We start from the raw sequence: 13545 nt of genomic DNA on the forward strand, positions 1-13545 counted from the left end.
TGATGGTCTCACATACACCGCTGCATACGTCAGTCCTGGTCTTTTCACGTAAAAGAAACGAGTTCCAAACATAACACACTAACTCAGAAATTCTGCATGATACATTTAACAAAAAACTGGGTGGAGGGTTCGAATTAGACGCAATGACAGCTCAAGTTAAGGGTTCCGTTTTGTTCTGTTGTTTAATTGAGAAACAACAAGCCTTTGTGCGGCGGCCGAGCTGAGCAGTCTCATGGGTCACAGAAGTCTTGTCAACCCACAATGTGCCCGTGTGGGACGGAAACAGTGGCAGTATAGAGGGCGGTGGGGCTTCCAGCCAGGACATGGCGTCCGCGCTCCTTTAAAGACCCGAACGCTCCAGTAAATCGCCTACTGAAGGCAGCAGTCTGCCAGAGGTTAAAAACATCCGATTAAAAGGGCTCATGTGACTGGCAGCTCGTTCCAAGTTGGAGATTATCCCGTGAGCGTCGCTTTTCGCTGTGGAGTGTGCGAGATGGCAGGCGGCGGGCAGAGAACTGTCCTGGTCACGGGATGTTCCTCGGGCATCGGCCTCCGGATCGCTGTCCAGCTTGCCCAGGACCCCAACAAGCGCTACTGTGGTAAGAGCGAGTCGAGGTGGGCTATACACGCCAGACACCCGAGACCAGCCCTGGGGCCGCTCGAAGTGTCTGAAACCCTATTGGGCCCGGCTTCCTTCGTGTGTAGAATGCCCTGGATGAGAGGGGGGATTATATTGCGAATTATGTCAGGATTTCTTTCTTACTTTCAATAGCGCAAAGTCTGTCATTAATATGCTTCGAAGCACTGTAGGTTGTAAACGGGCCCCGCTTCAAGTGCTTCTGGGGGTTCTCTACGAAGGTATTTTTCAGGTGTTGTGTTCTGGTCTGCCCCGACTGCAGGCTGCGTGGCAGTGTTTCATAGCGTGACCTGGTTCTGTGTGAGTTCTTATCTGAGAGGTTTGGCTTTTACCCATTCCGGGTAGTAAGTAATACGCTGGATTTTAAGCAACAAGAGCTATTCTACGTCTTGTGTTGCTGCCTTAAGCCCTGGACACAATGGGGGTGGAAAATATGACATGAAGGGGCAGATTTACAAGCTCCTGGCGCCACTTTTGCTTCACTCTTCCCATGTTAAAAGTGACGCACGGGTCTTGCAAATCTGCCCCGAAGTGTTTACTCGACTTGGTAAACACCTTAACACGTGATCAGGTGTTTACTGGCAGCAGTCTAGCAAGGTTCTCATATCCATTGATTAGAAAATTGAAGAATTTGGGTGCACTGAGTTCGTAAGATCACTGGGCCATGGTGTGACTGCACCTGCAGAAAGCAAATAAGTCCCTCGCCCCAATATTGTAAAATCACAAGTTTAACAATGCTGGTGGTCAGAAAGTTACTAATATGAGAGGACATGACAGTTATTTAATATCATAAAGTCAACCTTACTATTAAATAATCAAAAAAAGGGAAAATCATACGTTTGCATTGGGTATTTATTAAATACGATTATATACACAATATCATATAATAACAATATCATATAAAAACATTTCATTAAAAAGACATCATTATGAGAAAACAATTGTCGACGCAGCGTTTCGGTTGAAATAAACACCTTCTTCAGGACAGTTTTCTAACAATAGCGAAGATGATGTTAGGTTTCAATTTAACTAACACATCTGGAGATTTGTCTCGTTGCAGTATAAAATCATACAGAGAGAGGGGAATGATGATCACCTCTTCATTAAAAACCTTATGGTGCAAGGTATTCACAATGTAGATATGTATACTGGGGCCACCGTTGGTCTATATGGTCGGGATACGGATTAATAAGAACTTCGTAATGCCAACCGTTGTATAGTGATTGGTGTTCTGCAGTTAGGCTGATGTGCCTTCTTTTTTATAGGTCATCCCAGGAGTGGGTTAATACACGTCCGCTTTTGCTGGCTTTTGATTAACCATCTGGCAAAATAACCGCGGCCTCCCTGCAGCCAGTATACAGCTTCCGGGTCAGGATAAAAAGACTGCACCTGCTGCACTATTGATAGGTATTCCATTTTTTACTGGGTCAGGTCTGTAGTATCTCCTATTTCAAGTTCAGACTGGTTAAAGGCTCATAGCATTAAGTTCCTCTTGTCAGCTTCTCGTGACTTGCCGACATTGGCCAGGCAAAAAGTGCGATGGAGTCGAGTTTTCGCACCCAATAATTTACCAGATGGAGTAAATTCTGATTTGCTGGGAATTCCTATCCTAGAATAAACAGAGGTTTGCATCTGGATCAGTTGTTTTCTTGGCGCTAGCGATCTCGTGTCTTCACTCATGATTGAATCAGGTTCGACGTGTGATCTTTGTATTTTTAATTCCATTGTCCTATTCGTGTGTCTGTGTCGTGGAGTGAATGGTCGTACCACAAATTTTCTGTTTTGGTGTGTTGTTTGTGCGGCGTCACACAGCGACCAGTGGAGCAAGTTGTAATGTGATGGATGGCCTGCTATGGGACCTGTACATGTGTGCTCTGTTTGATGTGTGATGTGTTCTGGCAAATGTTATTACGAGACCTAGGCCCTGATTTAGAGGTGCTCCATCAAAAACGTGACGGATCTCCTGTCTGCCTCACTACACATGCATTCTATCCTATGGAGCATGTAATAAGGTGGACGGAGTCATCGTCTGACAAATTCTAAATCCGGTATTACAGATATTAATTATACTTTGCAAGTTTGGGGCATTTTGGTGGCTACAGTTTATGGATTGATATACTTTGGAAGAAGAGTCCACACCTGCCCCCTATTCTTTCTCCAGTGGGCCCTTCTTCACCCTTCTTCACCCTCTTCTCTTTACACCCCTTTTAATTTACTTCATTTTTGTTTTTTCTAGAAATAGGAGTAAGAACACGTCCACGCCCCTTTCAGCGCTACTGAGTGTTATTCACTTATTGGTTCCAGGGATTGTGACAGTGCAGGGTCTAACCTATGCATCACACAAAAACACTGTTGTGGTTCAAGTATAATTATGGAACACTATTACAGCTACAGCAAAATATGATGAACTAAATATTATCAAACTTGGTATGAAGCAGAAGTTTACTCCAAATAGCCCCTTTTTAGGTATCGCCTAGGCTGCACATGCGCTGTCTCGTCGAGAGATGCTGTATACAGTATAGTGGGGGAAGCTCCGCCCACTTTCCGCCAATCTTTTTGATTGGCCGAATTCCTGTAATCTGATTCATTTTTCTCAACTTAATCCCGCCTCCTGACGGCCATGTCGTCATTTTTCTCCTTCCATAGCTATCGGCCCCTTTACTTTTAAAACGGTTTTGTTCCCCTGCCTCCCCCTGTTCCCTCCCGCAGTCCGTCACTTCTCTGCCCACCACAACACCCCACCCACTCCTGTTCCTGCCTTCTTCGACGACCGCAGTTTTATTTACAATGCAATAGGACTCACGTAAATACGAATTCTATTGCATTTGTAAATGCTTATTTGCCCCTCTGATTGGCTGGCTGCATTCGCACTCTATTTTGCCTGACCTAGACACTTGCACGCGCGCGATGCTATACATCGTACGCATGTACGCCAAAAGTCTGCCTCTGCCTCTTGCCTATTTATTTGTGTTTTCGCGGCATCCACTTCAGGGACACCACGCTCTGTTTTTTGTTGTTGTTTTTTTTAAACTTTAACACTGAGCGTAGTGCCCGCTTAAAGGACACCGCCCTCGGTGGTAAAGTTAGAAAAAAAGTACGTGCTGGTTATTGTTATAGCTTGGTAATATGTACGCACACTTGTTCTTATGAGGTAGGTGAACCGTGTGTGTGAGTGGAGCCTTTTTGCCTGCCCGCGACCGGGTGGTGGTGCAGTGTACTTGTGCAGGACTGTGCTCACCGGAGCACATTGAGTGGTCCTGGGCAGAGGAGCTTTCCTCCATGCATGGTGAGGTGCTGGATCTAGCATGGGTCCGAGCCCGGACAGCAGAGGTGGAAGTTGCAGTCAGAGGTTTGGCTCCGATCATGCTGCATCAGTGTTTGCAGAGGTGCAGAGGGGAAGGGGGGTAAAACTCGGGGCTCAGGGCTTCATGTGAAATGGCAGTGGGTGGTAGAGGCAGTGGTGTTACGTGTATATTTCTTAGTAGGATGAGTAGGTGAATGAAGGACTGTGGAGGAGGGGTGGGATGGGCGAAGGCAGTACATTGTGTAAGAAGGAGCTGGGGAAGTAGTAGGTGCGTTTGTTGAGTTTTTATTTAATGTGACTTGTTTAAGCCAAGCGTGTGATGTTGATTGTGTGCAAACTTCTGGTGATCGTTTACAGACACACATATTTTTTCAGCTGCACTGATGTTTATGATTGCCGATTCCCCCCCCATAGGGTGGTTGTCGGCGCGTGATCCTCATCCGCAGCAGCAGACATGCAACCAGCGCCCATCTCTGAGGTCAGGTAACGCGGCAGGCAGGGCTGCTCGGGAGTGCTTGAGGCAGGCTGGCACAGTGTTTTTTTTTAATGCAGATTTCTATAGCGCAAACTCTACCTGAAGGTATTGGAGCGCTTTACATGAGCTCCGATTACGTTACACAAGGGCACATTCAGGCATGGGGAGATTATGTGATCGGCAGGCAGGGCTGCTCGGGAGGAGCGATTGAGGAGGGCTGGCACAGTGATTTTTTTAATGCGGATTTCTATAGCGCGAACTGTACCTGAAGGTATTGGAGCGCTTTACATGAGCTGTGGTTACGTTACACAAGGGTACATTCAGGCAGGGGGAGATTATGTGATCGGCAGGCAGGGCTGCTCAGGAGGAGCGCTTGAGGCAGACTGGCACAGTGTTTTTTTTTAATGCACATTTCTATAGCGCAAACTCTACCTGAAGTTATTGGAGCACTTTACATAAGCTCCGGTTACGTTACACAAGGGCACATTCAGGCACGGGGAGATTATGTGATCGACAGGCAGGGCTGCTCGGGAGGAGCGCTTGAGGCAGGCTGGCACGGTGTTTTTTTTTTAATGCAGATTTCTATAGCGCAAACTCTACCTGAAGGTATTGGAGCGCTTTACATGAGCTCTGATTACGTTACACAAGTGCACATTCAGGCACGGGGAGATTATGTGATCGGCAGGCAGGGCTGATCGAGAGGAGCGCTTGAGGCGGGCTGGCACGGTGTTATTTTTAATGCAGATTTCTATAGCGCGAACTGTACCTGAAGGTATTGGAGCGCTTTACATGAGCTGCGGTTAAGTTACACAAGGGCACATTCAGGCACGGGGAGATTATGTGATCGACAGGCAAGGCTGCTCGGGAGGAGCGCTTGAGGCAGGCTGGCAAGGTGGTTTTTTTATGCAGATTTCTATATCGCAAACTCTACCTGAAGGTATTGGAGCACTTTACATGAGCTCCGGTTATGTTACACAAGGGCACATTCAGGCACGGGAGGATTATGTGATTGGCAGGCAGGGCTGCTCGGGCGGAGCACTTGAGGCAGGCTGGCACAGTTTTTTTTTAATGCAGATTTCTATAGAGCGAACTCTGCCTGAAGGTATTGGAGCGCTTTACATGAGCTCCGGTTACGTTACACAAGGGCACATTCAGGCACGGGGAAATTATGTGATCGGCAGGCAGGGCTGCTCGGGAGGAGCACTTGAGGAAGGCTGGCACAGTTTTTTTTTAATGCAGATTTCTATAGAGCGAACTCTGCCTGAAGGTATTGGAGCGCTTTACATGAGCTCCGGTTACATTACACAAGGGCCCATTCAGGCACAGGGAGATTATTTGATCGGCAGGCAATACATATAAGATCCTAATGGCGAGACCGATTGATATTGCCAATGCTTGTTTGTGTTTAGTTGTAATTCCATTCAGTCGGATTTTTAGATATGTGCCTTACAAAAAGGTGTTGCATGGGCTTCCAGAAGTTAATCATAAAGGAACTTTTCTTTATCTTGTCAGTTAATTTGGAAACTATCCTCAGATCCTAGTGGAAGCGGGAGGATATTTCCCTGTTGGCCAATGCGGCATACATGCATCTTTGGAGCATCAAAGGATCCGGGCAATCTGATTGGTTCACTGCAACTTATAATTTATTTTGTTGAAAATGTCAGGCACCAAAGCCTACAACCTGGAAAAAAGTGATGTGAGGGAGCAGGCGGAAACCCCTAACCTTCAGGATGATGTGTGGGCGAGGATGGGTCGCTGAGGGAGAGATAGTGCCCCAACATTTTCCTCACATGGATTTATAGACCAGGGTCATGGAATCCATTAATGTGCATGTAAATCCACACATGTTTAAAAAAATAACTTTTTGGGTGGAAGGTTGAAGAAAAACTAAAATTAATCACACTGAAACTATGCTTGACCAAAGACTGCTGGCAGTGATCAATGCAGGTTTTTGGGCTGGCAGAAGATACTACCCCGGAACCCACTACATATGGCCAAAGGTAGTGAGAATCTGGTTTAGCAGCACAGGGACCAGTGCAGGGCTTGGATGGAGGTGAGACTCAGAACACACTAATGCCCAAGTGCACACATGGTAGTTTGGTGGCACTGAGGGTAGTGCTGGGCTTACAGTTCCACACCCTGAGCCTACTATGCATGACCAAAGACCTTGCTAAGCCCGTTGGTGGCACATGGGCCAGGCCCAGTGTTTGCTGTTCACGTCTGAAGGATGTTGGCAGGTGGTTCCATGAGATGGGGGCTGGCTAGTATAAGGACTGGAACATTGTTCAGTGACAGGCCAGGCCCTGCACCTATAGTCTGCTGACCAGACTAAATAAAACGAATTAAAAAGAACCAGGCATTTACAAAGGCCCTGCAACTGCACTGTGGTCATGCGCAGTGGGGTATGGCTACAAAGAGGGTTGACCACATAAGAGACAGGACACACGCCTAGCTGTAGGCCGGGCCTTTTGGTCAACTTTAGACATTGGGGATTACAATTAAACCAGCACACACAGCTTTTAGGCCTGTGCGTTATGTGCTCTGGGAACAGGGCCTGGCTTGAAAGAATCCTTCGCACTGGATCCTGTACCTCTCCATCAGCTGTCCATAGCCTTTAGCCACGGACCCTGTGCATAGGGCCTGGCTACAGTGCTCACTGTGCATGGTCTTTGCCATGAATGTATCACTGCACTTTTCTTCAGAACTACTCTCAAATTTGCCCCTGTATGGCACTGAAAACAGAATCATGAACCTCATTACAAAAATTGGGAGTTTATTTAACTTTGGCGACAGTATCTGCCCTTCACGGACCCCTCCGCCCATATACGCTGCAGGGTTAAGGAGTCCTTAAACCCTGAGGATCTTACACCTCAGATACTTTTTTTCTGAGCGCAGACTTTGGTGCTTAGTATCCTGCTTTCATGTGAAACCCAGTTTATTGAGAGCAACACCCAGTAGGTCCCCTAAGCCCCAAAATAAAAGCAACATTTTGAGTAGGGAAAAAGAGGTAGCTGGTACCCTTCACTATGCTCCTATGAGTTAGGGCCTAGTAGAAAGGGAGCGTTAGAAGTCAAACAAACCAATCAGAGAATTTCTCATCCGAAGGTTGTATACTTAGAGCCCCATCCCGTACCCCGAAATCAGTATGCATACAGTCATTGGTATTTTATTACATGATTATACAGCGAAATCAGTATGCATACACTCATTGGTATTTTATTACATGATTATACCCCGAAATCAGTATGCATACAGTCATTGGTATTTTATTACATGATTATACGGCGAAAGCAGTATGCATGCAATCATTGGTATTTTATTACATGATTATACGGCGAAATCAGTATGCATGCACTCATTGGTATTTTATTACATGATTATACGGCGAAATCAGTATTCATGCACTCATTGGTATTTTATTACATAATTATACGACGAAATCAGTATGCATGCACTCATTGGTATTTTATTACATGATTATACTGCGAAATCAGTATGCATGCACTCATTGGTATTTTATTACATGATTATACGGCAAAATCAGTATGCATGCACTCATTGGTATTTTATTACATGATGATACGGCGAAATCAGTATGCATGCACTCATTGGTATTTTATTACATGATGATATGGCGAAATCAGTATGCATGCACTCATTGGTATTTTATTACATGATGATACGCCGAAATCAGTATGCATATACTCATCGGTATTTTATTACATGATTATACGCCGAAATCAGTATGCATACAGTCATTGGTATTTTATTACATGATTATTTATTGTTCATTATTCATCTACGAGGAAAATGCATTAGAATGATTGTGCATATTAGAAACAGATCAGCAAATGCTATACGAATCGGGCAAAGGCTAAATATGCCCCAATCATATTTCCTCACACATCCCTGTTCTAGCATGGTATGGTACGTTTTAGACGAAATGCCAAGTCTGGTACCTTATTGTGTCTATATGCGTACAGTCAAAAGTTCATGATTCATCACCTCCAGCAACTGATCTGTGTGACCAACCCTGTCCCTGCACCGACAACTTATATACCTCACCTAAGCATGGCATAGAATGGAGTGAGGAGGAGCCAGCTCATGCTTGGCTCCTGCATCATTGTACAGAACACGTAAGCAGTAAGTCTCGTTTAAAAAGTGTCCAAGATTAAGAGACCCATTTATTGGGCTGAAGTTCAGAACTTGGCCAAAAATATACAACTTCCCTGGTTTCACTGGTGCTTCAGCCAGCTCAGAACTTTTTTTCATTTGTGCAAGCACTGTCTATCTGGGGTGCCAACATAGATTCAGGGTGGGAGGATCCATCCCAGATTAGGAGGATACCTGCACAGGGTTCTAGTTAGATATAGTGAAGGAAAATGCAACTCAGTTACTTAGTGAGTATGCTGAAAATGTGTCACTAATCTGGACCTCTTGATCTACTCTGGACACCTCTGATCTATACCACAAGGTCAGGCATCATCATCTGGCTTTGGGAAGGTCCAATCAGTTAGGGAGTCAACAGAGCCCAATCTACATTTAGGGGCAGAGCAGCAAAAACCCTGCCATGACCGCCAGCAGGCCCTATGAACTGTCGTGAGTTGGCCTCATGTTGCCCATGTTCATTCAGAGGGTGTATGCAGGTAACTTCTCCTACCATGTCAATGTTTTCAATAGGATAACATAAGAGTGCCATATTAACAGTGGCTCCTGTTGACTTTCCTCAAAAGTTGGAACTGCTTTTTCCTCTCTAGTTTCCCTTAATCATTTTCTCCAAACCTTTTGTTACAAATACCTTATTGTCATGTTTATAAGCGTGGTCTTGATCCTATATTCTGCATAATTTTTCGTTTTTCATTTGATTGAATAAGACCTGAGCCCAGCCCATGCTACCTAACAGCGAGATAAAGATATTTGAAGGAGAACTTTAGCTTGCCTCTGTGGAGTTTTCCTGGTAAAGGTGTTGTGGGGGTTTAGTCTAAGAGCCTTTAGTTAATTTACCATCTCAGCTCTGAATTTTAATCTTTGCTGAGATTTAAAGAGGAGGTCTTAAAAAATGGAACTTCAGAAAGGGCTCTGAAAGGCATGACAAATGTCACCCAAGTCACAGAAGAGGTGATAAACAGTTTCATAACTCAAATTAGAGCTAGATCCTGAATGGTGGCTGTATTACCTTTTATTGAAAGTACTGGGTCAGAGTGGCTGTAAAGGAATGAGCATTATCGTCTTCTGAAAACAGTGGTAGAATTGTTCAGTATTAAAACTATATCAGAAAGAAATTGAATCTAGTCATTTGTAAACTGCAAAAGATAGATAGATAGATAGATAGATAGATAGATAGATAGATAGATAGATAGATAGATAGATAGATAGATAGATAGATAGATAGATAGATAGATAGATAGATAGATAGATAGATAGGTAGACAGACAGACAGACAGACAGACAGACAGACAGACAGACAGACAGACAGACAGACAGACAGACAGATAGATAGATAGATAGATAGATAGATAGATAGATAGATAGATAGATAGATAGATAGATAGATAGATAGATAGATAGATAGATAGATAGATAGATAGATAGATATGCCGCTTATCTGCTAAAGACAAGCCTGTGGAGGGGGAAGAAAGCTCAATAGAATCTAAAAAATAAAAAAAAATCAAGGAATGTGTGGGGACGATCAACCCTGGTATCAGGTAATGCCCACCACCAAATGACCCTTTTTCCCCCTTTGGCACCCAAATTCCCACTATATACCAGGGGTATTATTAAAAAAATAGAATGGGTGTGGATGTCCCATCCAGGCATGGGGATGTGCCTTTACCCCATAAAGGTCTCAACCGTCTGTCTTGCACTGGGGCAAATTGAATTCTTTCATCTCAACCTGCCCCTTGGGGTGCATAAAACCCACTAGATGCCAGGGAATATAATGAAAAAAAGTAGGGCAGAGTGTTGTATCTACGTGTGTTGCTGCTTAGCCAGTCTGCTTGGGTGTGTGAGTGGAATGCCTGATGACCATTGGAATGTTGGTGTGCCTGCCTGACTGGGAGGTATGACAGTTGGAGAGAGTGGGCTGAGCAGCAGAGATGCAGTTCCTGGTGGGACCATATATGGACTGTACATCACCATATATCTACCTGATCTAACTCATCTACTATGTAACTACCATCTTATCATCAACCAATAAACAACTACTTGAATCTACCACATTGGTAACTTCGTTTGATTGCAACATTGGCGACGATCTGGATAAAAAACCCTACGTGTACTGTTTCCTGCCTACCTGAAGTGAAGATTTTGAATTTACAAGCAAAGGATAATTGTACAGAAATTTTGAAGGAACTTAAACTTGGAAACGAGGAGAAGAACACCCAATTTTGTCCCACCAGTGTCCTCCATCAACCGGACAGCCTACTTTGGCGCTTCTCACTCCTCAATGAAATTCATTTAAGCAGTTTGAAATTATTAATTAACATATGCTGGAGAGACACAGCATTAACGACGAGTGTATACTACGAGCATCCTGTGGTGAACAAAACATTGTTAATTTTATACCTACTAGAAACTGGCAATATCCAAGAAAGACAGCCGAGGATTGGCACAGATACTACAGAGTAAAGGAAGTTGTTTCCAAGGTAACGCGGTAATTAATTCAAGACAGAAGAAGCCTGTCAGCTAATGCCTGTTAAAAATAGATGTATGCTGCTGCCACGAACGAATGAAACTCTATAAAATTTTCCAGAATATGAAAGAGGCACTCCTGCCAGAAACAAGTAACTCACTATAATTAGCCCAGCTGATGCCATCCAGCGTTCTTGAAAGTCGGCAATAAGAACTAACCTATTCCTTACTTTTGAAGTCATCCTAATGTAACCGTGAGTAAATTGCTGGTGTGACTGTATTTGTGCGCGCGTGTCCTCACTCACCGTTTGCCAGCTGAGCGATCCTTCTTCGACGCTGTCATCCTTACACTGATGACGTCGTCGAATCTCCATGTGTTCCGGCGGAGAATCAATGTGTCATCGGCATCTAGCGTGTTTGTGTATTCTCTGACTCCTGAAGGACTTTGAGGACGTCACTGCGCAAGGTCACGCAACGTCAAGCAGCCATTTTTGTTGTTGTGTCCCATGGTTACGGGAACGCAACGGAGTGCAAATAAACAATGGATTTCCGTGCAGTGAATATGTGTTCTGCCGAATCGGTGTTACCCATGAGATCAAAGTACCACAATTTTGGCACCTAATACAACCTCCAACTATTGAAACTTTTATTGAGTGAGCTGAACATGTTTTCACACCGGTACTACCTTTGAGCACAGAGACTGGTCATAATTTCTGGAATCAACACGGAAACAGAAACAATCACGAACAAGTTCGAGTTAAGGCTTATATTTTTTTATTTTTTTCACAAGAGTGCCATCTGGTGGTTGTGTTTTGTATTTTATTTGTCAATACTTTTTGTGGTTGAAGGCTACAGCGTTCTTCAAGAAAAAGGATGAAATATTCAAGATACTAAAATCTTTTTACAGTTATTACAACGTTTTTCAGTCAGTGAGAATAAGTGGTTCATGGAAATTTTGCTTATTACAGTTATGCTCTTTTTATTATCTTGTATTTAGCCAGGTTTGTAAGGACAACGTACCACTAAGTTGGGCAGTGTACCCACATTTTATTGAATTATATGTAATGGGCAGTGTACCCATACTTTATATTGATATGGTTAATGGGTAGTGATCCCAATATTTAAGGGGAAGTTGAAGTTGTCAAAGTATTGAAATGTCGAACGCACAATGTGCGGTGTTGAAGTTGTCTAGGTATTGAAATGTCGAATGCACTATGTGCGTAGTTGAAGTTGTCAAAGTATTGAAGTGTCGAACGCACATGCGATGTTGAAGTTGTCAAAATATTGAATGCACAGAGTTGAAGTTGTCAAAAGTTTGAATGCACAATGTGCGGAGTTGAAATTGTCAAAATATTGAATGCACAATGTGCGGAGTTGAAATTGTCAAAATATTGAATGCACAATGTGCGGAGTTGAAATTGTCAAGAATTGAATACACAATTCAATTTAATTTAATATGCTAATTTGGAGGATAGTTTTTGTCCTATTCTCATTTTCAAGATGAAATCTTCTTTCCAGGTGAATTTCTTTCTTTTCCTGAATTCTTGATATCGTATTTTTCCATTCTTGTTTTTCCAATTCTCTGTATTTGCATGTTTGTTTTTTAGATTATTTTTCCAAGGAAAGGGGATGGGTGCTGTGTAGTATTCTTATATTCTCTTTTGCACTTATTTATGTTCTATCTATCTTCATTCGTTTCGTATTCTTACTATCTCTTGTCTTTGCATTAATTCTTTTCTATTTTACCTTCTTTCATTTCACATTCTCATTATCTTTTGAGATGATACATCATTGCTTCATTTGAGATATATTTTCTGAATGCAATGTTTCTACAAGTCTTCTGCATAGTTGTGTTTATCTCATTAGGCTTGTTTCTACTGGTGTTTTGATTTTGTAAAGAAGGGGGATGTGTTGTATCTACGTGTGTTGCTGCTTAGCCAGTCTGCTTGGGTGTGTGAGTGGAATGCCTGATGACCATTGGAATGTTGGTGTGCCTGCCTGACTGGGAGGTATGACAGTTGGAGAGAGTGGGCTGAGCAGCAGAGATGCAGTTCCTGGTGGGACCATATATGGACTGTACATCACCATATATCTACCTGATCTAACTCATCTACTATGTAACTACCATCTTATCATCAACCAATAAACAACTACTTGAATCTACCACATTGGTAACTTCGTTTGATTGCAACACAGAGGCAGCCAACCTGGCATCGGACCATGCCCGCACCCCAACATAACCTCAGTAGTCTTTCTGAGCCCTTCCGCCGAGGGGTCATGGGACAAAAGCGCACTAGTTACCAGGGAAAATGAAGAAAATAAAGAAGGAATGGGGGTGGCTTCCCCTCGCAAGTGGGGTAATATGCTTATTTGAAGAAGTGCAGGAATCGTGGGTGGCAGGCAGGTATGTAGATCTATAAAAAAATCTGGAACTTTCCCTCTGTGAAATGTGCGAAAACTGTTTAATTTTAGCAAAAATTTGAGGTTTGCATGCCATTT

General features: G+C 43.5%; 1 protein-coding gene across 1 annotated transcript in view; it reads left to right on the top strand.

The window, feature by feature from the left end:
• Positions 1–444: 444 nt before the first annotated feature.
• RDH8 (retinol dehydrogenase 8) overlaps positions 445–13545 on the top strand; it is a 133945-nt gene continuing 120844 nt past the window's right edge. The window contains exon 1 of the mRNA XM_085600735.1: positions 445–599. Within this exon, the coding sequence (XP_085456861.1) occupies positions 494–599 (106 nt within the window). The 5' untranslated portion in view covers positions 445–493. The remainder of the gene's footprint in view (positions 600–13545) is intronic.

Source organism: Triturus cristatus, chromosome 4_2 (genome assembly GCF_964204655.1).
Source record: "Triturus cristatus chromosome 4_2, aTriCri1.1, whole genome shotgun sequence".
Lineage (NCBI taxonomy): Eukaryota > Metazoa > Chordata > Amphibia > Caudata > Salamandridae > Triturus > Triturus cristatus.